This window comes from Pseudophryne corroboree, chromosome 12, assembly GCF_028390025.1.
Source record: "Pseudophryne corroboree isolate aPseCor3 chromosome 12, aPseCor3.hap2, whole genome shotgun sequence".
NCBI lineage: Eukaryota > Metazoa > Chordata > Amphibia > Anura > Myobatrachidae > Pseudophryne > Pseudophryne corroboree.
The window spans coordinates 75063479-75090419 of NC_086455.1; the positions used below are offsets into that span (position 1 = coordinate 75063479).

Consider the following 26941-nt stretch of genomic DNA (forward strand, 5'->3'; position numbering starts at 1 on the left):
CCCAATGAGGAAGCCCAATGGAAACCAGTAAACAGGCATCTCTGATGACTAAGGACGCCTAAAACCCCTTTTATCCTCAAACTAGCAATCACAGACTGAAAGGATTCTAAGTTCAGAATAGGCCTGGCCGAGCCATCTGGCTTCGGCACGGGAAAAAAAACCCAAAGGTCTGAGAACATGCCCCGATTCCAATGATGTGCGGAAACAGGGAACCGCATCCTTGCGGTCAGAAGCATCTGGAACGCCGCCTGCAGTACGACTCTTATTATTTATTTATTTATTAGCAGTTTCTTATATAGCGCAGCATATTCCGTTGCGCTTTACAATTAGAACAACAATTATAGAACAAAACTGGGCAAAGACAGAGACAGACAGACAGACAGGTAGGAAGGCTCTTGTCGTCGTAAACCGGCAGATCCGTGGTGAGGGACCCGAGGCGGTTGGACTCCAAAATTGAGTATGTAGCCGCCCGTGATGCGAAACCTAGCCCAAGCATACCCAGACCTCCCAGAAAAACCACACACATGCGCCCACCCTGGGATCTCCCAGGTGGGAGAGAGGTCTGACCTGCGGTGGGTGTGTTGGAGGTTCGAGGATGCTGAACCTCTGCCTCGGCCTCTTACTTTGAGATCCCTTGGTGACGGAAAAACCGCCCCTGTCATGGACTCGAAACCTGGAAAGGACACGGAAAGATCCAAAGGAAAGACCGGTATAGGTCCGTCTTGGAGCTGGAGCAGCAGTAGGGGAAAGAAAAGTGGACTTACCCCCAATGGTCTGACAGATCCAGGCAGGAAGATCCTTCCTGACCAGGCCTGTAATGAACCTGCTGCTCTTAGGATTCAATATCCGCCTGTCACTGTCGCAGCCCCAAAGGTCGTCGGGATAAGACAGCCCAAGTGGAAATGCAGGCTCCGAGTATACAGACGTCCTTGGAGACCTCAAAAGAATATAAAGTAGAATCGTGACTCTGACCTGCCCAAGGAATTAGGTGATCCTGATGCAAACCATCCGGTAACCTAGAGGACAATTGTTCCACAACCTACCTGCTCCAGACAAGGTAGAACCCCTGCTGCCGCATATTTCTATTAGATGGCTCCCTCCGCCAGGTTGCCCCAGGAAACGGCAGCTTCTTGGACCGGCGATACATCGGGGGGTATACCCTTGGAGAGGTCTGATATCGTTTCCTGCTATCTGCGGGGAAAGGATAGGAAAACAAACATTGTTTGATACCTGAAATTGTGCATTCGGATGTCTCCAGGCCGCCGACCGGAGAATATCCAGCTCATCCGAAACTGGACAAGTCGTTGTCATGTCTTCATTGGCGCCGAACCCAGAGGTACGTGAAGTGTCCGACTCCTTTACCTGCAGTACCAGATGAACTGCTGTACCATGCGCCTCGATATCCTGAGATACTGGTTCAGACTCCACCGAAAACCGACGTCCTCAGTATCCTGGACATCTCTCGCCTCCTCCAAGAGAGGCCTCTCATCCGCAGAGTTGTGTAACATTGAGGTTAGCAACCTCCTTTTAGAAACCTGGAGAGGAGAAATGACGTACAAGGTCTCTGGTTAACAGTGACATTACCTGCATAATATGAGCTGTTCAAACAGGAGCGTCCTACAGCTGCGTTGAGGACTAAGCAGATGGCTCCACCACACAATCCACACCTAACAGGGATTTCTCTGACTGTCCCAGGTGAGACGAACGAAAGGAGAAAAGGTGGGTTAAAGAAGCGTAGCCCTATGTAATGTCTGCAGTATAACGTGCAGTGACAGACACGTTTCAAATAAACATTCTACAGGAGCAGAGACTTAAACTGGTAACGCTGCGCTGCGGGACAGGAGTCTTAGCCACTAGGCTTTAGGAACTTAAAAGTAGGTTTATGTCGGGATTCAAACCCTGGTCCCTGTGTTCAGTTGTCCCCGCTACTAGCGTACTGAGCCACAGCGCTATTTGTCTGATGCCACACACATTCCCCAAATTACAAACAGTATTATTACCAAGTGAAACAAAGGAATAAAGGGAAGGCAACACCCGCCCTGTATGTAGTGTACTGCTAATTAGGAAGAAAAGGTGCAATACATGTTTCTCGGAGGCTCCGCTGGTTTCTCAAAATGGCGGTCAGCCAGTGATAAAAGCCGGGGGGAAATGTTATGTGGCAAGGTGGAGCTAAAATATATATATATATAAATCATAATTGGGAAGAGAATACATTTTCCAGGGTGAGATGTGAACCTTCTGTGCTTAATATGCTCTATTAGGCCACTAAGTCTCTATAAAGAAGATGATATAGAGCAGTTCCAAATACTATCATAGCCGCTACTGCTCACCGAGTAAATGTAGCTGTGAGCGCCCTGCCTCCCCCGCCGGCAATGTAAGCTGCGGACGGGGATCACTGAGCCCGCTATACAGAGCGGGAGTTAGCTCCGCCCCCCCGTTATGGCGCCTGATTTGAAAATAACCCGCTGCAGTTCCCACGAAGCGAGGAGCTCCTGTATCCCCCACCGGCCATGCGAGCCACGCCACAGTGTTACAGAACTGCACTGTCCAGCAGCCGGGAAAACTTGAAGCGGTTCTCGGCAGAGTCTATGGAATCGGGGGAGGTGCCCAGCACACGGCACTGCTGGCGGTATAGCGACATTGCGATGTTATTAGGCAGCTGACCACCGCGTGGACAAGATTATCCCTTCAGGGTTCTCTAGCTCATAGGTGTCCATCCCCACCTCAAAGGAGATCTCATCAAAATAAAGCCGATCGCACATGGCATAATCCGGCCGGGGAGCGGGGGGCGCTGAGCCCGCTACACAGAGCGGGAGCTATGCTGCAGCACAACGAAGCGGGGAGCGTGCATCCCCCGCCGGCCCTGCAAGCCGCAGCCGGGGAACGCTGAGCCCGCTACACAGAGCGGGAGCTAGCTCCTCATTCAAAACCAACCAGTCTCAAACCAAGCAGGGAGCGCCCTGCACCTGCGAGTCGCAGCCAGAGAGCGCTGCGCAAAGCGGGATGAAGTCTCCCCCCCCCCCCCAATGGCGCCAAACTCAAAGCCAAACTCAAAACCGTAAAGGAGCTTCTGAAGGTAACAGTGCACAGAGACCTGCATAACATGTTTGTGGAGGGGGGGAGACTGTACTCACCGTTTGCAGAGCCTGATGGAGTGGCCCGACACGCGCCGCACGCAGCGGTGTCCAGCCACTGATACTCACCGCTGCCGGAATCTTCTGCCGACGGAGCGGCCCCGACACGCGCCGCACACAGCTGTGTCCGGCCAGCTCCGGAGAGCTAGTGTCTCCTTCAGCTGGGGCCCATCTCGAGCCGCACACAGCTGCGATGGGACCCCGCCGGCAGCTTTCCGCGGTGCAGACTGCCAGTGGCAGATCTGCCAGTCTGTGTGTGTAAGAAAGAAAAAATAAAAATAAAGAGGAAAAAAAAAAATCTTCAGAGAAGACCCACGTGACCAGCTCCCTTGGGCACTAAAATAAGAGCTAGTCACATGGTTATAAATTTAAAGTGCCAGCTCCCAGTTACTGCCTACTATTTCCCCATTGTATCTGCACTCCAGTGGCCCCTAGTGGATGAAGGAGAAACTAATCTAGCTAATGAAAAAGCAAGGAAGAAAACCGTCTTCCATGAGAAATTCCACTCAGTCAAAAGGTAGTAGACTGGAGTACCTGTTAACTAAAAACAGGTCACACAGAGCAACTTGGAGCCTCAATGGAGGTAGGACGAACAGGACACCAGAGGCATCTGGCGCTGTAAAGGCGGACAGGTCGGAGACCTGGATCTTAAAGTGCTAAACTGCATCCCCAGACCTAGATAGAGTCCTGTCTGGAAAAATGCAGGGAGTAGTGATACTCATGATGAGCGCGAGCAGATTCATTTGGGAGAACAGCATGCCAAAGTAGTCCGCCAAACGCAGTGATAAATTCTGGTCAAAGACAGTTTCATAGCCGTAATGTTCCTCCTAGAAAAAGCCCTACGCTTGCAATAGAGACGTCACCAGAGCTGTCTTCCAGATGAAGGCAGGGACCCAAAGACCGGAGGTTCGGTCGTAGGGGTCAACATCGAGGTAGAGACCTCGAAGAACAGTACAGTACACTTATTGTGGTCCATGAAGGATTACCAAGATCATCCTGTCACCTATGCGCCGAAACGTGTGGAAAATCCGGGGAGCGCTCGTCCACAGAATTGCCACAGCGTCTGGTAGAAAGGCTGCGGGGTCCCTGTGTGGGAGCAGTATCTCAGCAGCTGGAGATTGTGCAGGGACATCATCATGACTATGTTCGGGGACCCTAGTGTCTAACCAGAAAGTAAAATACTTCCGGATGGAGGGCCCACTTACCAGAATGCAGCTCCCAGCCACTGAGATAAACACCGCAGCTAGAGCAGAAAGATAACACTCTGCCTACTGGAAATACTGGAAATATGGCGTTCATCCTTCAACCTCAGCTGAGAGCGGTATCCGAATGATTATGTAAGTGACGACTGTCACTTTTGTTAAATGGACAGCCCAGGAGCAAAGGCCAACTAATGGAAGTGGTCTGGTCTATGAGTTCCAAGGCATTGATGTGTAGCTGGCTGTTTTGAGCCTTCCCTCGTCTGATGGGCAAGACCGTCCCCCCACCCATGAAGAGGTGCTTCAGTGGTGATCAGGACCCAGTCCTGGATCCAAAATGGGCGGCCATTGGTACTGATTGGACCAGAATAGCCACCCAAAAGAGCGTGCCGAACAAACGCTATCTAGTTTACCTGGCCAGACCCTTTAAACTTAACCATGGAGTCCAAATTTGCAGGCAGGTGTAGATGGGCAACCTGCAATGAACTAATAGATCTTGGATTGTAAGGCCCAAATACTGTCCAGCGGGAGGAGAAGTCGTTGTGAGAATCTAGTAGAGCCCCCCCACGCAACGACCTCCAATAAAGGAGTTAATGAGGACTTTCATCAATGGATATTCTAGCCTAGAGACTGAAGAAGAATCGTCTGTCGAGTGTATGTGGACTGTCAAGACATCCTTCAACTGGGCTAGGAAGAGATGGTCATCCCAATAAGGAAGGATCCTGGTACCCGTGTGACGCAGGTGAGCTGCTATGACTGCCTTGGTCCTGATGAACACAGACAGTGCCCTTGACAGACCTATGATAATGTGTAATAAACGTGGTAATAATTGGACCATATGTAAATCTGAAGAAGCATTGATGCTGGAACAGTTAGCAACGCATAGATCTTCATCGTGAAAGAGTATGGATGCCCTGAAGTTCCCTGGTTTCACAGAAGAATAATGAATTACCAGGTTTCTCCATGCGAAATCTGGGAATTGTAGACACATGTTCAACACCGTTAGAATGAGGATAGGACAGTATGACCTATCCGGCTTTGAACTAGAAAAAAGGTTGTGAACTGACTACCTTAGAGTTTCTTTCCCTCTTGGGATCTGGAAATCCCATAGAAATGAACAGAGGAGGACCCTTAACAATAATTAATGCTTAGTCCCAAGAGACTACTGCTCTGACCTTAAGCGTCCGTTGCCTCCTTCCCTGGGGTCCTCCAGGGGGTGTCATGTCACGTGGCAGGCACACCAGCCTGCTTGGAAACTGGTAATCTGTAGCCCAGAACTCTGTACCTAAAGAGGAGAATCTATGGAGGGAACCCCTGCTAGCAAGAGGATGCTTGATTTTAGATACTCTGTGATAAAAAAAAGGCTGCACAATTAGTAATAAACTAGTGTGCTCTTTGGGGATCAAACTCAGGTATCTCTGTATAGTATACTAAGGCACTACCCCGCTATGCTACTGCAGCCCTTTTGGGATGAAAACCCATGACCTCTGTGAGAAGTAATGCTAACCATTACACTGTACGTACCTCTTCTTTGTTTTTTTTTTTGTTTTTTTTTTCAAATGTGTTTATTCAGTTTTCACAAAATTTCCAAATCACATACTTTTAACCGATAACATATTTTTAACAGCACTGCTTTGTGATATACTTTGAAATTATTACAGTTATGAACATATCGCCAACCTGTTCTTAAAAACAGCGTGTAGTCAATCATGACAATAATTAGGTAAGGTACCATTTTGAAACCTCTTCCGGAGGTGAACTCCTCTGGATCCCTGGAGTTGGTATTATATGGTATATTCACAAGCAGTATGATCAAACATAAAGTAAATATGGACACACATAAACTGCAAAGTGGGAAGAGGAGGAAAGGAAAAGAGGGGGAAAAGGGGGGAAAAGAGGAGGGGGGATTAACTGGGGGGGGGGGGGGGGGGGGGGGATTTCCTGTATACCTAATAGTTGTGGCATAGAAGTACCATTCCTGAGCATGAGTTTTCTCTGGAACGTAGGGGTCAGGATAACCTTCCGTAATATATAGAATAAAACTGAGCCTGGATAGGAGTATCAGTAAGGCTAGTTCACCTTGGAAAATTGTGTCTGGAACTTAGCTTTTCTAGCTCTCCCTCATCATTCCTAGGAGTCATTTCTGAGTAGATTCTATATATGCACCCCATTTTTTATAAAATCTTACAGACCCATTACAATATTCAGATATTACGTCATATTTATCGAAAGCCATATACTTTTCTAGTAGGTTGATCACTTCTCTTAATGTAGGGGACCTGTGTTTGATCCAAGAATTTAAGATGACTTTTTTACCTACAGTGACTATCATAGTTAATATCGGGGTGAGGTGTCGTCTTTGAACTCCGAGGTCCCAAACGTCAAAATTGGCAAATAAAAGTGGGAGAGGGTGTAATTTCAAGTGCATGTTAAAAGAGGTGTTAATATGATATAACACTTTGTTCCAGAATTTTTTCACGTGACCACAGGTCCAGATGTTGTGTATGAATGTCGCTGATGACATCCTACATTTAGGGCAACTACCATCTTCTTCTTGTACATAGTGACTCCGTTGTCCCTGGGAGATGTATGCCCTGTGTGTGGTTTTCACGTGCACTTCCTGAAGTACCGAGGAACGTACTATCTTTAGCACTGAGTGATAATATTTAAATATGGTGTCATTCTGTATGAGTATGGGAATGTCTGATGTCCACGGTCTCATAATTTGATTCCATGTAGATTCCCTATTGAGTTGTAATAAAGTTTCATAAGTGATCCTTGGTTTGTATTTGTTTTGTGTATATTTATGAAAAATATGTTCTAATGGGTCTAGTGGTGTACATTGGTTAGGCAGGTTAGGAAGTGTGAGAGCATAATGTACCAATTGGGCATAAGCATAGTAACCCGAGTCTGGGAGGCCGTATGTGGTCTGTAATCGAATAAATGGGATAATGTGGCCCCCTGGGTCGAAAACCTGGGACATAGCTTTCAGGCCCTTTTGTCTAAAACGATGGAATGCCGCGTTTTCAATGCCCGGGCTAAACATAGGGTTGCCCCATATTGGTAACCATTGGGAGTAGCGGGGGTCTCTATCCAGTGAAGTGTGTAGAAAACGCCAGGCCACGTGAGTATCTCTGAGAAAAATGTTATTATATACCCGTTTGTCTATGGCCGATTTGGGAGTATGTAGTAGGGCCCCTGGAGAAAATGGAGTGAATAGAGCACATTCCACTTCATAATTGGTGTATTGGCTGCGTTCTAGTAGCCAGTCCATGGCATATCGGAAGTGTATGGCTTGTGTGTATAGTGATAGATCAGGGAAACCTAAACCGCCATCTTTCTTGGGTAAATGTAATTTTTTTGAGAGCTATTTTTGGTTTTTTAGATTGCCAGATGAATTTTGTGCAGGCACTATTGAGGGACTTGATATCTGCTTTATTTATTTTAAAGGGTAAAAGTTGCATAATATAGGTTAATTTAGGAAGAAGAATTGATTTTATAACTTCCACTCTGCCCAGTAGGGATAAGGGTAGGTCATGCCATTGTTTAAGATATTTTTCCAGGGATGACAGAATCGGTCGGAAATTTAGTTTATACAGATCTGTAAGGGTATGGGGGATCTGGACGCCTAGATATTTTATATGGGGGACAGCCAATTTGATCGATGCCACATCATCCGCTTGGGGTAAAATAGGTGGTGGGCCCTTAAGTATTAGTAATTCAGATTTGCTAATATTTATTTTGTATCCAGAAAAGGAGCTAAATTTTGATATAATCGAGATGGCCGTTGGGATTGAGTGTTCAGGATGTGATAAGAAGAGCAGCATATCATCAGCAAATAATGAAAGTCTGAGGTCATTTGAGCCTATCTGTATGCCCTGGTAAAGGGGGGATTGTCTTAGGGCTATTGCCAGGGGTTCTAATGCGATTGCAAAGAGTAATGGGGATAGAGGGCATCCCTGTCTAGTGCCTCTCAGAATGGGGAAGGGGTCAGATAGCGTGCCATTGCATAATATGTTAGATGCAGAATCCATGTATAATGTTTGAAGGAAATGCGTGAATTGTGTTGGGAAGCCAAATTTGGAGAGGGAATTAAATAGGTGGTCCCAGTGTACCATGTCAAAGGCTTTCTCTGCGTCTAGAGATAGTATTGCTCTCCCTGAGTTTGACATGGCACACTGGGAATCACTCACCGCCGCCAGAACCTTCCGAATATTTGTGACTGGGTTCCTACCTTGGATAAAGCCCGTCTGGTCAGTGTGTATTAAGGTCGGCAGAAGGGGCTTCAATCTATCTGCTAAGATCTTGGTCATGATTTTGTAGTCTAAATTGAGAAGTGAGATGGGGCGGTAGGAGCCTGGATCGGAGAGGTCCCTTCCCGGTTTCGGCAGGAGTCTTAAAAGTGCTCTGTTAAAATAATTGGGAAGTGCGTTAGTGAAGAGGATTTTGTTGTATACTTTAGTTAGGATTGGTACAATGTAATCTGCTAGCAGTTTGTAATAATCTGCCGTGAGACCATCTGGGCCCGGCGCTTTTCCCTTCTTAAGATGCGCTATACCATCTCTTACTTCTTGTTGGGATATCTCAGAGATTAAAGTTAGGCCTTTATCTTTGGGTAACTGGGGTAGTGAGAGGTTTTCCCAAAACTCAGTCTCCTGGTCCTTATCAGAGTGTGGGGCCGAGTATAGGTTTTGATAATAAGCGAGCAACACTTGCGCTATCTGAGCATTATCAGTGGTGAGCCCCCCATTTGCCGTTTTTAGAGGGTGAATCGTTGAGGGGGGACGGATACCCTGGAGCATATTCGATAGGAGCTTGCTTGACTTATTCCCAAATTTGTGGAATTTGGCATCTCTGGAAAAGGAGTAAGACATCTCCATTTTAATAAATATTTGCTCATGCGTCGATTTGGCCTTTTGGTAAGCAGATCTATGTTGTGGAGTGGGATTGGCAGCAAAGGCTAGGAATGTCTTAGAGACTAGATCATGTGCTTCCAAATATTGCTTGGTTAGCTGCTTTTTGAGTGTAGAAGAGTGCGAGATAATCTCGCCCCTTATAGTGGCTTTGGAAGCCTGCCAGAAAAGGATGGGGTGTGTTTGTTTAGTGTCTTCGTTGTTTGTATCATATGTGACCCATGCATCTAAGACTGCTTGCTTCAGTTTGGATGAGGTAGCTAATGTAGATGGGCATCTCCAGTTGATATAACTGCCTCTATCTCGGGAAAGTTGGATTTGTATCCAAATCAGCGCGTGGTCTGATAAATGAATTGGCTCCATGTCAGCCAGGAGCGTTTTTGATAAAAGTTTGGTGGATACTAAGAGATAATCAATGCGGGACATTGTGTGTTTGGCAGCAGATAGGCAGGAGAAATTTCTATCCGTAGGGTGTAATATACGCCACAGATCCAGCAGCTGCAGTTGTTTTGCTAGTTCTGGGACCCCTAAAGTTGGTAATTTTCTCCTGCCTGATTGCGATTGTTGTCTATCTAGGTGTGTGTTTGAGATCAAGTTGAAATCACCTCCTAGCAGAATAAACATGTGAATTCGTGGTGTAAGAATGGTTATGATCTTAACAAAGAACTCTCTTTCATAAATATTTGGTGCATAAACATTCATGCAATAAAATAGTTGTTGCTCAATCTTTAGAGTACAGGCGACATATCTACCAAGGGGGTCTGAAATTACGTCAGACACTTCCGCAGGAAATTGGCGTCTCGTCAGTATAGCCACCCCTCTTGCTTTAGAGTTATAGGAGGCCGAAGCTAGCACCACCCAGCCTAGCATATTAAGTTTCAAAGTTTCAGGGGGGGTCAGGTGGGTTTCCTGTAAATACACTAGGTCTAAATGTAATTTACGGAGATAGATTAATAGGCGCTTACGTTTTTGGGGCGAGTTTATGCCACCTACATTCCAGCAGCCCACTTTAAGTAACTGTGTCATCTAGAATAAGAAGTGGCGTAAAGCAATACATCAGGTAGTAAGTTAAAAACATTCTCAGGTAATATAGGATGTAAGGAAGGGAGTGAGAGAGGGGAGGAAGGGTTAACTGGGGAAGAGAAAACTTACTAATAAACTTACATTCAATCATTCTTTATGAGGAGACATCCTCATCAAACTGTTAGAAGATGAAATCTATGATCGTGTACACAAAGCAATGTAACGTGTGTACTCCTAAGCCGGGGCTCCTCACGTGAAAGCCTTGTGAGAGCTACCAGCCTAATGTAAACAGCTCCATATCCATAAGTCAGGGGAGGGGGGGGGGGGGGGGGGGGGGGGGGGGAGGGGATTTTAGGGATGCATATCTGACATTACAGCATATCATAGTAAGATCTGATAAATGCTTAAATAGCAAACATTCTTGTATATAACATTAACGGTAAAATATCTTGGTATTGCATAAATCATTCACATTCAGACATGTGTGATCTTGAGCGAGCGGTTTCAGCATATTCTTGGAGATAAGCTTTTGCGTCAGCAGGACTCAGGAAATCTAGGAAGGATGTCCCATCATATATACGCAGGCGTGCCGGGTATAGAAGAGCGAATTTACATCCGTCTTGCACTAATTGTGAACAAATAGGAGCAAAGTCTTTTCTTGCCCTGGATAACTCCGCGGAGTAGTCCTGAAAAATGAGGATTCTGTTTCCATTCCATGTCAGGTTTCTGCATCTGCGTGATGCCGCCCAGAGTAATTCCTTGTGTAAATAGTTGAGGCTTTTAAATATAACAGCGCGTGGGCGTGCTCCCTCATGTTGTCGCTGCGGTCCAAGTCTGTGTGCTCGTTCTATTATTAAAATAAGATTTTACTTACCGATAAATCTATTTCTCGGAGTCCGTAGTGGATGCTGGGGTTCCTGAAAGGACCATGGGGAATAGCGGCTCCGCAGGAGACAGGGCACAAAAAGTAAAGCTTTTCCAGATCAGGTGGTGTGCACTGGCTCCTCCCCCCATGACCCTCCTCCAGACTCCAGTTAGGTACTGTGCCCGGACGAGCGTACACAATAAGGGAGGATTTTGAATCCCGGGTAAGACTCATACCAGCCACACCAATCACACCGTACAACTTGTGATCTAAACCCAGTTAACAGTATGATAACAGCGGAGCCTCTGAAAGATGGCTTCCTTCAACAATAACCCGAATTAGTTAACAATAACTATGTACAATTATTGCAGATAATCCGCACTTGGGATGGGCGCCCAGCATCCACTACGGACTCCGAGAAATAGATTTATCGGTAAGTAAAATCTTATTTTCTCTATCGTCCTAGTGGATGCTGGGGTTCCTGAAAGGACCATGGGGATTATACCAAAGCTCCCAAACGGGCGGGAGAGTGCGGATGACTCTGCAGCACCGAATGAGAGAACTCCAGGTCCTCCTTAGCCAGAGTATCAAATTTGTAAAATTTTACAAACGTGTTCTCCCCTGACCACGTAGCTGCTCGGCAAAGTTGTAATGCCGAGACCCCTCGGGCAGCCGCCCAAGATGAACCCACCTTCCTTGTGGAGTGGGCCTTTACAGATTTAGGCTGTGGCAGGCCTGCCACAGAATGTGCAAGTTGGATTGTGCTACAGATCCAACGAGCAATCGTCTGCTTAGACGCAGGAGCACCCATCTTGTTGGGTGCATACAATATAAACAACGAGTCAGATTTTCTGACTCCAGCTGTCCTTGCAATATATATTTTTAATGCTCTGACAACGTCCAGTAACTTGGAGTCCTCCAAGTCACTTGTAGCCGCAGGCACTACAATAGGCTGGTTCAGATGAAATGCTGACACCACCTTAGGGAGAAAATGCGGACGAGTCCGCAGTTCTGCCCTGTCTGAATGGAAAATCAGATATGGGCTTTTGTAAGATAAAGCTGCCAGTTCTGACACTCTCCTGGCCGAAGCCAGGGCTAGAAGCATGGTCACTTTCCATGTGAGATATTTCAAATCCACCTTCTTTAGTGGTTCAAACCAATGAGATTTTAGAAAGTCCAAAACCACATTGAGATCCCACGGTGCCACTGGAGGCACCACAGGAGGCTGTATATGTAGCACTCCCTTAACAAAGGTCTGGACTTCAGGGACTGAAGCCAATTCTTTTTGAAAGAAAATCGACAGGGCCGAAATTTGAACCTTAATAGATCCCAATTTGAGACCCATAGACAATCCTGATTGCAGGAAATGTAGGAATCGACCCAGTTGAAATTCCTCCGTCGGAGCACTCCGATCTTCGCACCACGCAACATATTTTCGCCAAATTCGGTGATAATGTTGCACGGTTACTTCCTTCCTTGCTTTAATCAAAGTAGGAATGACTTCTTCCGGCATGCCTTTTTCCTTTAGGATCCGGCGTTCAACCGCCATGCCGTCAAACGCAGCCGCGGTAAGTCTTGAAACAGACAGGGACCCTGCTGAAGCAAGTCCCTCCTTAGAGGTAGAGGCCACGGATCTTCCGTGATCATCTCTTGAAGTTCCGGGTACCAAGTCCTTCTTGGCCAATCCGGAACCACTAGTATCGTCCTTACGCCTCTTTGCCGTATAATTCTCAATACTTTTGGTATGAGAGGCAGAGGAGGAAACACATACACCGACTGGTACACCCAAGGCGTTACCAGCGCGTCCACAGCTATTGCCTGCGGATCTCTTGACCTGGCGCAATACCTGTCCAGTTTTTTGTTGAGGCGAGACGCCATCATGTCCACCATTGGTCTTTCCCAACGGGTTACCAGCAAGTGGAAGACTTCTGGATGAAGTCCCCACTCTCCCGGGTGAAGATCGTGTCTGCTGAGGAAGTCTGCTTCCCAGTTGTCCACTCCCGGGATGAACACTGCTGACAGTGCTATCACATGATTCTCTGCCCAGCGAAGAATCCTTGCAGCTTCTGCCATTGCACTCCTGCTTCTTGTGCCGCCCTGTCTGTTCACATGGGCGACTGCCGTGATGTTGTCCGACTGGATCAACACCGGTTTTCCCTGAAGCAGAGGTTCTGCCTGGCTTAGAGCATTGTATATTGCTCTTAGTTCCAGAATGTTTATGTGAAGAGACGTTTCCAGGCTCGTCCATACTCCCTGGAAGTTTCTTCCTTGTGTGACTGCTCCCCAGCCTCTCAGGCTGGCGTCCGTGGTCACCAGGATCCAATCCTGTATGCCGAATCTGCGGCCCTCCAATAGATGAGCCCTCTGCAACCACCACAGAAGAGACACCCTTGTCCTTGGAGACAGTGTTATCCGCAGGTGCATCTGAAGATGCGACCCTGACCATTTGTCCAACAGATCCCTTTGGAAAATTCTTGCGTGGAATCTGCCGAATGGAATTGCTTCGTAAGAAGCCACCATTTTTCCCAGGACTCTTGTGCATTGATGTACAGACACCTTTCCTGGTTTTAGGAGGTTCCTGACAAGCTCGGATAACTCCTTGGCTTTTTCCTCCGGGAGAAAAACCTTTTTCTGAACCGTGTCCAGAATCATCCCTAGGAACAGCAGACGAGTTGTCGGCATTAACTGGGATTTTGGAATATTCAGAATCCACCCGTGCTGTTTTAGCACTTCTTGCGACAGTGCTAATCCCATCTCTAGTTGTTCTCTGGACCTTGCCCTTATTAGGAGATCGTCCAAGTATGGGATAATTAATATGCCTTTTCTTCGAAGAAGAATCATCATCTCGGCCATTACCTTTGTAAAGACCCGAGGTGCCGTGGACAATCCGAACGGCAGCGTCTGAAACTGATAGTGACAGTTTTGTACAACGAACCTGAGGTACCCCTGGTGTGAGGGGTAAATTGGAACGTGGAGATACGCATCCTTGATGTCCAAGGATACCATAAAGTCCCCCTCTTCCAGGTTCGCTATCACTGCTCTGAGTGACTCCATCTTGAACTTGAACTTCTTTATGTACAGGTTCAAGGACTTCAGATTTAGAATAGGCCTTACCGAGCCATCCGGCTTCGGTACCACAAAAAGAGTGGAATAATACCCCTTCCCTTGTTGTAGAAGAGGTACCTTGACTATCACCTGCTGAGAGTACAGCTTGTGAATGGCTTCCAAAACCGTCTCCCTTTCGGAGGGGGACGTTGGTAAAGCAGACTTCAGGAAACGGCGAGGTGGATCTGTCTCTAATTCCAACCTGTACCCCTGAGATATTATCTGCAGGATCCAGGGATCTACCTGCGAGTGAGCCCACTGCGCGCTGTAATTTTTGAGACGACCACCCACCGTCCCCGAGTCCGCTTGAGAAGCCCCAGCGTCATGCTGAGGCTTTTGTAGAAGCCGGGGAAGGCTTCTGTTCCTGGGAAGGAGCTGCCTGTTGCTGTCTCTTCCCTCGACCTCTGCCTCGTGGCAGATATGAATAGCCCTTTGCTCTCTTATTTTTAAAGGAACGAAAGGGCTGCGGTTGAAAAGTCGGTGCCTTTTTCTGTTGGGGAGTGACTTGAGGTAGAAAGGTGGATTTCCCGGCTGTAGCCGTGGCCACCAAATCTGATAGACCGACTCCAAATAACTCCTCCCCTTTATACGGCAAAACTTCCATATGTCGTTTTGAATCCGCATCGCCTGTCCACTGTCGCGTCCATAAAGCTCTTCTGGCCGAAATGGACATAGCACTTACCCGTGATGCCAGTGTGCAGATATCCCTCTGTGCATCACGCATATAAAGAAATGCATCCTTTATTTGTTCTAACGACAGTAAAATATTGTCCCTGTCCAGGGTATCAATATTTTCAATCAGGGACTCTGACCAAACTACCCCAGCACTGCCCATCCAGGCAGTCGCTATAGCTGGTCGTAGTATAACACCTGCATGTGTGTATATACTTTTTTGGATATTTTCCATCCTCCTATCTGATGGATCTTTAAGTGCGGCCGTCTCAGGAGAGGGTAACGCCACTTGTTTAGATAAGCGTGTTAGCGCCTTGTCCACCCTAGGAGGTGTTTCCCAGCGCTCCCTAACCTCTGGCGGGAAAGGGTATAATGCCAATAATTTCTTTGAAATTATCAGCTTTTTATCAGGGGCAACCCACGCTTCATTACACACGTCATTTAATTCTTCTGATTCAGGAAAAACTATAGGTAGTTTTTTCACACCCCACATAATACCCTGTTTAGTGGTACCTGTAGTATCAGCTAAATGTAACGCCTCCTTCATTGCCAAAATCATATAACGTGTGGCCCTACTGGAAAATACGGTTGATTCGTCACCGTCACCACTGGAGTCAGTGCCTGCGTCTGGGTCTGACTGAGGCAAAGGGCGTTTCACAGCCCCTGACGGTGTTTGAGTCGCCTGGACAGGCACTAATTGATTGTCCGGCCGTCTCATGTCGTCAAACGACTGCTTTAGCGTGTTGACACTATCCCGTAGTTCCATAAATAAAGGCATCCATTCTGGTGTCGACTCCCTAGGGGGTGACATCCTCATATTTGGCAATTGCTCCGCCTCCACACCAATATCGTCCTCATACATGTCGACACACACGTACCGACACACAGCAGACACACAGGGAATGCTCCTAACGAAGACAGGACCCACTAGCCCTTTGGGGAGACAGAGGGAGAGTTTGCCAGCACACACCAAAAGCGCTATATATAACAGGGATAGCCTTATAATAAGTGCTCCCTTATAGCTGCTTTATATATATCAAAATATCGCCATAAATTTGCCCCCCCTCTCTGTTTTACCCTGTTTCTGTAGTGCAGTGCAGGGGAGAGACCTGGGAGCCGTCCTGACCAGCGGAGCTGTGAGAGGAAATGGCGCCGTGTGCTGAGGAGATAGGCCCTGCCCCTTTTCCGGCGGGCTCGTCTCCCGCTATTTAGTGAATCCAGGCAGGGGTTAAATATCTCCATATAGCCTCTGGGGGCTATATGTGAGGTATTTTTAGCCTTTATATAGGTTACATTTGCCTCCCAGGGCGCCCCCCCCCAGCGCCCTGCACCCTCAGTGACTGCGTGTGAAGTGTGCTGAGAGGAAAATGGCGCACAGCTGCAGTGCTGTGCGCTACCTTTAGAAGACTGCAGGAGTCTTCAGCCGCCGATTCTGGACCTCTTCTGACTTCAGCATCTGCAAGGGGGTCGGCGGCGCGGCTCCGGTGACCATCCAGGCTGTACCTGTGATCGTCCCTCTGGAGCTGATGTCCAGTAGCCAAGAAGCCAATCCATCCTGCACGCAGGTGAGTTCACTTCTTCTCCCCTCAGTCCCTCGTTGCAGTGATCCTGTTGCCAGCAGGACTCACTGTAAAATAAAAAACCTAAGCTAAACTTTTTCTAAGCAGCTCTTTAGGAGAGCCACCTAGATTGCACCCTTCTCGGCCGGGCACAAAAATCTAACTGGAGTCTGGAGGAGGGTCATGGGGGGAGGAGCCAGTGCACACCACCTGATCTGGAAAAGCTTTACTTTTTGTGCCCTGTCTCCTGCGGAGCCGCTATTCCCCATGGTCCTTTCAGGAACCCCAGCATCCACTAGGACGATAGAGAAATCTTGGCACCTGTCAGATATTTTTAGCAAGGATGGCAGGGTGTTTCGGATAAAATCAAAGAGCGCTTGACCCTTGACCTCTTCAGGTAGACCCACAATTCTTAAATTTTGCCTACGTGAACGGTTCTCCAAATCCTGCACCTTATTGTGTAGCTGGTGTATTTCGTTTGCCTGAGCAGAAACTTGTTGTTTTAAAGAACTGACGTCTGCAAAAGTCTCCCCCAGCCTGTGTTCAGTATTCAAAACCCTCTGTGATAGTGAAGCCAGTTGTTGATTAATCTGAGCAGTCTGGGTCTTCAGGAGGGGATCCATGGCCATTCTAACTGCCTGCACCATATCTCCATATGTAACAGGACTATCCATATGTGGGATAACCCTGTCTGCTGTGTCAGTTAGTGTGGGGGAGCAGGGGGGAGACTCACCCTCTGAGATGTTCTGTGTTCTGTTCCCAGGAGAGCTGACATGCTGAGGGACAGCAGAGGGGGAGTCTGCAGTGACTCTGCTGGCGTCCGGCGCCATCTTGGGATCTGCCCGGCGTTTCTCTTTGTCTTTGGTACCGCGGTTTTTATAGGACGGCATGGCGGTAAGATATTTGTCCATGTAATGGACACTTTCCCCTATATTCGGTGGTGGCTGGTAGTGGTTTGGACGCGACTAGCGCCGTGAAAACAGGTGTGAAGGGGCCCGGTCAGCGGAGCTGAGGTGATCAGCAGCCGTTCATCTCGCTGCCGGAACCGGAAGTTCCTCTTCTTTGGTTTTAAAGGCCACAGCTAAAGGAAGAAATAATGGCCTTAACTATCTCCAATTCTGACCCAAAGAGGGTATCCCAGACGTAGGAAAACAGTTCAAAGGTATCTCTAGAACGAGCTACAACTTGCCAGGCATGTGATCGAAAGGGCCATACAGGTCGCTACTATTGAAGCTGACAACCTGAGGAAAGCTCGTTTTTTTCCCAGCCAGCTGTCTTTGGCTTTAGCTACCAAGGCAGACCCAAAGGCTGGGCGAGTAATAGCTCCTATTAGCAAAAGCGGAGTGTCAGGAATCGGGAGGACAAAAAGACGACTAGACCCATGAACTGAGCGTCCACAAGTAGTGGGAACTATCCTATAGTTCAACGTCTAAGTTAAAAGCAGACCTGCACTTACTCTGATTGCTTGCTAGGCTGAGGTCATGTCAATTCAAGACGGTCCTCTAGCTATGCCCATGTGGGTACTAAGGAGATTACTCTAAATGCAATCAAGTAGAGAATTGTGTCGGGGGGGCTCTCAGAATACTCAATTTGGTGTACTGTTCCAACAGCCCTGACTAGTACCTCAACCTCCTTTAGGGATGCAGTATAGTCTGGCACTGACGTTTCAGAGGCGGCTGAACCACTAGTCTCCTGAGCAAAGTAGAAGCAGGGTTGGGTCACGCTGTATCTTTTAGTCTAAATCCCACAGTTCTGAATCTATGGTTCCTCACGTATTGAGCAGGAATACTATGGCGACCACTCTCGTTGCACTTAAAGGGGATTCTGACTGAAGCGAAAAAACCTAGCCTGCGTCATAAGATACTGATTGCAGGCGTGCACTGGGTCACGCCAGCAGAGGGTTAATGTTGGCGAGGTGGTTTAGAACCATCATAGCTCTTAACAGCCGTATAGCAGTGGCTTAGGACCATCATTGCCCTAAACAGCCGCATAGCCTCCCCACGTGGGAACAAAGCTGTGTATTAACTGAGACATTACCTCCGCCAGCGTTGAAGTCCAAGCTGAGGAACGTCCCGTTCTTACATGATCTGTGTAGCTAAGAAACCCATGCATGGATGACATTCATAAGAAGTACTTTAGTACAATTTCCAAGCTACATAACAAAACAGGTTCACCCCCTCACAGGGTGCTTAATCCTGGAAAACAATGTTAAGTTAGTCCAGAATGTTCCCACACACCAAAGTTAACACAGTGGTGTGTACTCTACGGGATAGTGCAATGAATGTTAAGCACCACAACTCATAAAATAAGTGAGGCTATAGTGAGTGTAGTCCCGGACACACTTTACTAAGCCGATGCTCCATGATGGAGCCTAAGCGCGGCTCCTTATGTGGAATGAGACCTGGGAGCTTCCCTTGTTGCAACAAAAAGCTATTTTATAGATACACATACAGTTATACATATAATAAATATCTCAATCAGCTCCATGCACACAGTCACATTCAATGCATTTTTAATCATCAATGGGCAAACAGTGCTCAACAAATCAGCTCTGAGAGCAGGAAGGAGCTGTGAGGTATACAGGGCAACAAGCCCAAAACTCTCTCTAATTAGTGCTGAGGGAGGCATGTAAAATGGCTGCCCAGCATGTCTCTGAGGGGAGAGCGTAACGCTGGGTACACACCTATAGATATATCTGCAGATATACCTATGGACGGATCGGGCAGTGTGCTGTGCATACACACTGCCCGATCCGTTGCGGACTGACGTCATGAACTAGGCAGGCATTTACACACGCCCACCCAGTACAGCTGTCAGTCACCGCCGGCTGCTGCAGCCTGTGTACGGGCGGTTGACTGACCGCCCGTACAAACACACCGATATGCCAATATATCTAACGATACATTGGCCGTCGGCTGTGCAACAGGGCCGACTCGATATGTCTGTGAACGATGGAGGTCACAAACATATCGATCGTGCACACTGGCCGACGGACCCACAATATACCGGCTGTTCAAGAGAACGGCCGATATATCGCCCCGTGTGTACGCACCTTAAGAGAGATAGATCTGTCTGAGGCAGGCAGACAACATTGTTGCAAGCGAGCTCAGGGGTGGGTGAGGGACAAACAGGCTGTGCCTGGCTCCCCCCATGGGTGACAACCTCCAGGGACTGTGGCCTCACTGCGGCTGCGGTGCCTGTAAACCTGTGCCCTGGAGGTCCAGTGGAACGGAGCAGCGCACTGGGCCACCACTACACCCGCCCCGCTGATGGTCTCTCTCACCGACGGTAAATAGCTGCGATGATGCGGGGAACCGTCTCTATTACCTGCCCAAAGACGGCTGCGGCTATAGGAGCGGTGTGTGTGCTGCCCTCTTGGAGAGTTGCGGTGGAAGTCACCGACCCAGTCGCCGATGCTGCCACCACCGGCGTTGGGTGTCGGAGTAGCTGTGAGGGCGTCCTATAGAATGCCTAAACAGACCGCTCATCCATTAAAAATAGATGAAAAAAAGAATAGCTCTTAACCAGGGAGCCACTTAATAGCAGCTCCCACAAAAAAAGGTACCCGCTGCTGCCAGCACCAGACCAAAAAAAAACTGGTGGGCCGATGGCGGGGCGGTGTATAGTGTCGAGGGGAGAATGAGTGCTGCTGGGTAAAAGTTCTTAACTGTTTGATGCCCAGAGTCTCCCATCTCCAGCCTAAACCCAGCGTACTGCTCCTGTGCCCCCTAGTGGACGAGAAAGAAAATAACGTGCCCTGTTTACATTCTACTGACCATTTACATCAAATGAAATCCTTAAAAAGGAGAATATTTTACGTGAAATAGCCTGAACTCGTACTATGACAGAACCAGTAAGATGCTACATACAGTATAACCTATTCCTAATCAAATATACTATTGTTTTCCAATTCAGATAGTAGAAGAGTCATTTTTACAACTGCACATTTTAGAGAGGTTAAAAAAAAAATGTTGCTAAAAAGGCACACACTAATACTAAGGCTAACGCCATCAATTTTCATTTTTACAAACTTCAGTGTTCAACAAGCACAGTATTGATTTCATAATCATGATGGCAAATGATTGCAAATTTGTTTTAGTTTTCAAAGGGTAACAAGATCATGTTAGTAGTTACTGCCTTTTTCTTTTTTTTTTTTAAAGTCACCCATCAAGTCCCTAACATCTCCCCTCTCATTATGGTCTACAGTACGCTCTCCCTTTTTACGCTGACTTCAGAATCAGAGCTTACCTGCTCATCCATATAGGATTCCCGATCTGTTGTCTCATGTTCCACAATGGAAATAGCATCTAGCTCTTGTATTTCCTGGCACAGACTGTCCATTAGGTGATGATTAAACTGGTAGCTGCATCAGGAATGGAAACAGTGGTGAAAAGGTCACATTGAGAAACAAAAACCCTACTATAGCATTCAAATGTCCAACAAATGGCCCTCCAAGGCGCTTTTCAACATTATTTTTATAAAAAGTATTAAGAGCCTCCATAAATGAAAAAAAAAAAAAAAAAGCTATCCACTTTAGATAATCCAAACCACATTAATTAGTATGCCATCTTCCACTTGTTACATTGAGTGAGCCACCAAAGTGCTATATTTGACAATGAAAAGCGGAGAGAATCATTCGCTGCAGCGTGAAAAAAGGTATTTTGTACTCCACATGAAATCACTTCTCTGTTTTCTGTTCTCACGCTGATATTTGAGTGCTGTTCTTACTTAGTGTTATTTCTATCTCCTATGGGCTTATTACAGTAAAATATGGATTGCTTAGCACCATGGGATGTAGATGGGGTGAGGCAGCCCACAAATGTGTTTAGTTTGCAGTTTTGCATCCTCTACACCCCCATGGTTATCCAGTGTTCCCCGAATGGATTAAGAGAATTGCATACCAAAAATCTTATTTTCTCTGGCATCCAATCTGGTGGATACTGGATAATTATGGGGCTGTGCCAAAGATTCCCCCTATGGGAAAGTAGGCATAACTATGGCTGGGAGGCAGTCAGTTTACCGCCGGACGGGATCCTGGCTGTCAGAATACAGACACCGGAATCCTGGCACCCGCTAAAATACTGGCGGACGAAATCCCAGCCAGTGGTTGAATATAAGTCGCCACCGGGCACAAAGCATGGTGAGGGCAGTGAGCCCACAAAGGGACACGCTGCGCTCGCTGCCGGTATCCAGGCTGGCGGGATACCGGCGTCGGTCCCCTGACCGCGGGGATCCCCTATGGATACGTGCAAACCTTTACTCCCAAAACTGGCATCTCTGGCTAGAAAAACATTACATTTGTAGAATGAAGTATGGACTGATAACTATATGGTAGGCTTCTGTCCCTTAACAATATAAAAAAAGAAGAAAAAAAAGTTGCAGGTATAGTTTTGTCACACCATCTTCTTGATTGAACCATTTAAAAAAAAGCCATGAGTAAGAAGAGGCGGGATGCAGGATGGGGCTGCCCCACCAGTGACCCTGCCAGATGTAGCTCGAAAGAGACTTTTGTATTCGATTTTTATTTAAGGGGAGATGTACTGAGCAGTGAAAAGAGTGGAGAAGTGAGCCGGTGAAGAAGTTGCCCATGGCAACCAATCAGCTGCTCTGTATAATTTTATAGTATGCAAATTATAAATGTTACTTCAATGCGGATTGGTTGCCATTATGGTGTCCACTCCCAGGATCGGAATCTGCGGAATCCCGGAATTTAGGGCCAAAAATGGCCGGGATTCAATCCCGGTATTGGAAGCTCCAAATCCGGGGATTGAGGGATCAACGTTGAGCGTCCACGGGACGCTCAGACGCTGCCCGGCTTCCTCCTTCCAGCTCCCCAGCGCAGCGTGAGAGGTCACGCTGCGCCGTCAGCCACTGCTGGGAGCCGCCAGAAGCGATCAGTTTGTTCCCCACCCGCCTGCCCCCGGTATATGGTGAGTTATGTGTGCGGGGCAGCCACATAGCTAAAAGCCAATCCCAGGTATCCCGGGATTGGCCATTTTTCAATCCCGATACCCGGGATTGAAAAAATGGCCCGGGATTGGCTTCCATAGTTGCCATAGGCAACTTCTCCACTGGCTCTCTTCTCCACTCTTTTCACTGCTTAGTACATCTCCCTCCTAGGAGTCTATTCAATTCCTGTCGGATCCTCTCCGACGGAGAGGCTCAAACAGTTCAGTATTCAATTTGCGGACGTTTTCGCCTACTTTGGTCCCGTTTTCGACATGCCAATCCGTCTTTTTTTAAAGTCGAATTGGCATTGTTGAAAACGGGCCAAACACCTGTTGAAAACGCCTGCAAATTCGACAAAGTACGCGTATCGGCGGCAAATTCGCCATTACACGTACTTTCCGACAGTAGGAAAAATGTCACTGTCATTGAATAGGTTGAATGCAAATTCGACCTATTTCTGTCAAAAAGTGCCGGTTTTTCCTACTGTTGGAAAAACCGGCACAAATTGAATAGACCCAGTAATCCTCTAACATAAACACAATTATCTATCAGTTGCCAGGTTTTCTGCACTTTTAAATTAATGTGTATTCTAAAAATGAATATACTGTAAATGCCACTCAATACCTGACTTGTTACAGCTCATAGTTAACACGGACATTATGAACATATCTCCAAACTCACACAATATAATGGACAAATTTATGTACAGTACTGCACTTGAAGATGATGCAAATATATTACAAGCTTAGAAGCAGCTGACTTAGCCACTACCACTAGGTAAAGTATGAAGCAACTTAGCTGAGAATGAGGTCAGAGTTCATGCAAATAAAAACAAAGCATAAATGATTTCATAATATAAATCTACTGTACATTCTACATATATTTTATTTAAACATATACAAGATTAAAAAAAAAAGTAGTAGTAAAGATATATGAACATAAGCGCACCTACATGATGGAGTACTAAAAGAAAACCGTACACAGCAGCATTTACCTTCCTGCACTGAGTATGAAATCTCGGAAGAATTCCTGGAACCCAGGAAAGGAAGGAGGAGGACAGGGGCCACCAACACTTGGAGGGGTCACAAATCTCTCTTGCAATCGTTTCAGTCTGTTAAGGTTGTCCGATCCAATCATATTGAGCACATTCTGGTCTGGATTGTCACCAGCACCTCCCATACCGCCACTTGTTCCCTTACACATCTGAAATAAAAATACATAAAAAAAATAAAAAACTGAAAGGAAGACTTATTTATTTCTTTTGGTAATGCCTGCAAGACCTGGTGTTAGCAATTAGTAACCCCTATGTTACAAATGCAAACATGAATCATACACATTCATGACTCTGGGGTGGGTATATCAATATGGACATGTTTTTAAACCAACAGACCATATTTAGCACATTAAGGGAGTTATTTATCAAAGCATGGAAAGAGATACAGTAGAGAGAGATAAGCCACTAATCAATCAGCTTCTAACTCAGGTTACAGGCTGTGTTTAGAAATTGAAAGTTAGGATCTGATTGGTTGGCACTTTATCTCTTGCCACTTTATCATTCTCCATGTTTTGATTAGAGAAAAAAAATGGAAATAAATAAAATGCAATAAAGGGCTCTTTTGCGCTCGCCCCGCTGCCGACATTCTGGCTGTCAGGATCCCGGTGCCGGTATGATGGCCACCAGGATACCGACAGCCGACCAATCGTAGTACACCCCTGCACTGTGCAGTAATGGACTTTACAACTCTGAGACCAAAACATAACTTATAAAATAACAAATAAAAAAAAAGAAATACAAATCAAACTTGAGTGAAATAACACTCGTATAAAAATAAATAAAAATAAATGTACAGTTAAAAAATATTTTGTCATTTTACATACTTATCTGGGTTTGAATGATTGGTTTTGAGTTTTATGCTTTGTGATTGTAATAGTTATTGGATACACGCATTAATTAAATGGATATATATATATATGAAAGAGAGAGAGTGTGGTGAGAGAGATAGAGTGTAGGAAGAGAGAGACAGACTGAAAAAGTCACTGAGCAGTAGGTTAGGAATTACTGCTGGTGAAATGACAGACAAAAAGCTTCATCTTACTTATAAATACTGAATACCACACTACTGTATATGCGTTTCATTTTTTACATGTTGTCAAATTTATGGGAACCTGTAATCAAGAAAAATATCAGAGTGGAATTTCATCTATCAATTTTTTATTGATAGGCTAGAAATCCCAGGGATACTTTTCTCTGAAGCTATGGGGGACACTGGGATGACTGTGGGTACACAGTGGAGCAGCGGAGCCTGTGCACCAAATCATTTTTAACTCACAACAGCACAGGCTGCCGCTCCCCTACACCCCATCCCCTCAGTTAGTGGACAAGCCCAACGACAGGGAGACAGCGAAGCAGTAGAGGAGAGGTAATCCGTCCACACATACAACAAGCATACAAGAGACAGCTGAGTTAGTAGCCGGAGTCAGGAGCAACAAGGTGAGCGCCTAGTGTCACATATGGCTTCAGAGAAAAGGATTTAACAGATAAGAACAAAAATCCCTTTTTCTCTTTTCAGCCATGGGGAATACTGGGATAACTGTGGGACATCCTAAAGCTGTCCCCTTCAAGGAAGGGAACACCTGAATGCGGCACCTAACACCCTTCGACCAAAACTAGCATCAGGCTAGGCAAAGGTGTCAAACTAGCAGAATCAGACGACGGTATCGGGGTACGGGCAGAAGACCATGTGGCAGCTTTGCAAAAACTGCTCCACAGATGCACCACGATGGGCTGCCCAGGAAGCCTCAACCACCCTAGTGAAATGGGTATGCAACAAGGCCAGACCAGGCAGTTTAGGAGTGTAAAGTGAAGACAGAAGGCAAAGGTCTGCTTGGTAGACAGCCAGTCCGGCTTGTAGAAAGTAAGGAGTCTGAATTCCTAACAGCCTGTGTTCAAGTCCAAGTAGATCAGTGATGGCTAACCTTGACACTCCAGCTGTTGTTGAACTACACATCCCAGCATGCCCTACATCAGTTTTAGCATGGCCAAATAGCACAACTGATGCAGGGCATGCTGGGATGTGTAGTTCAACAACAGCTGGAGTGTCAAGGTTAGCCATCACTGACGTAGATCAAGAGTGCCCTGACCACATCCAAGGAGGCGTGGCAAAGGAATGAACAACTATTAAACAACTGATTAATTCCCCTATTTCCCGCCCCCAGCCTAAGGCTGCCACTGAGCCCACTGGGGGTCAGGGAGTCGAGCATGTAAATCCATTTGGACTCTTTTTGTAAGAGAGTCCTGACTCTGTCCCCTCCCCTAACAGGTTTCAGCACATGATCTATGATCATATACTTCAATTGTGCCAATATGTGATTAGTGCCACCGGTTGGTCATTGCCTTTCCTGTCAAGTGCTGCCCTTCTGGCTGACCTATGGAGTGCCATGCGCTCTCGGAAAGTTCTTATTGTCTGTCCCACATAGATCATGGATTTACATGCTGGACTCCATGACCCTCAGTGGGCTCAATTAACAGTTACTGTGGAATGTTTTCCTTTAAAATGTTTAAGGGTAGTGTTTGGTCAGTATGGACCACCTTAGGTCAGGTCAGTCTAGGTTTGTTATGCAGTTAACGCTCCTAGCTGAGTATTAACTTGTACACTAACAATCTGTGCATACACTTCAGGCCTGTTGTAGATTTTCTCCCCCTGGTTGACAAGTGCCCGTTAAAGTATCAAAGTATGCTGGGCATCCACAATACTGTAATTTACCCTAGCGGATCCTTTTGTACATATGATTTTTTCTATCTACAGTATATGTAATTTTTGCACTCAACAGGCAGTTAGCCATCCAGGCATCTACGATTTTTAATCTTGTTTTACTAATTTTTTTGACACGAGGACACTGGGTATTTGTTCACTATTTTGCTTATTATGATGTACACTCTGCTGTATATCTCCCCCTCCCACAGTGACGGCTCCCCCGGAGACCTGACACGAGACGTGGCGTTGCCAGGCAACGAGGGAAGCAGAAGCGGGCTGCGTCATTGCGCCCGCCTCTGCGACTGGAAGTGCTCTCGACAGAAGATCTCGGTCCGGTGACGCACTGGCTGCAGCGGGCGGAGATGGCCCTTTTCAGGTAAGAAATGGCCTTATACATTGTTTGTTAAGTTCTGTTATGTTTCACATTTTCCACATGGCATAACACCTTGAAAAAAATGCTGGGAAGGCGTTGAAATGTTGATGAACTGCACTATGCTTGCACTTTGATGACATGATATTGGCTTGAATACAATTTGATTCACTATTTTGAAAAATCCAAAGAAGTAACGCCTGGTTCTTTACCACAAGGTGGAGATATGTCGTCCCGGTAATGGAACCCATCTATCTGTATGGACCTAGAGGAAGGTACTCTGGAATATAACATGGAAATTGAGTGCCATAAGAAGTCAAAAGATTGGACACACCTTCTCATTCAAAGGTTTTTATTTATTTTAGTTATTTTCTACATTGTAGATTAATACTGAAGA

The 26941-nt window shown here is 46.5% G+C and overlaps 1 protein-coding gene across 2 annotated transcripts in view; it reads right to left on the reverse strand.

Moving 5' to 3' along the window:
* The window catches only part of CDAN1 (codanin 1), a 390144-nt gene that overhangs the window by 168987 nt on the left and 194216 nt on the right, over positions 1-26941 (reverse strand). For both annotated transcript variants that reach the window (XM_063947654.1, XM_063947653.1), the window contains exons 11-12: positions 23414-23622; positions 20719-20833 (exon numbers count right to left, since the gene is read on the reverse strand). In XM_063947654.1, the coding sequence (XP_063803724.1) occupies positions 20719-20833; positions 23414-23622 (324 nt within the window). The remainder of the gene's footprint in view (positions 1-20718; positions 20834-23413; positions 23623-26941) is intronic.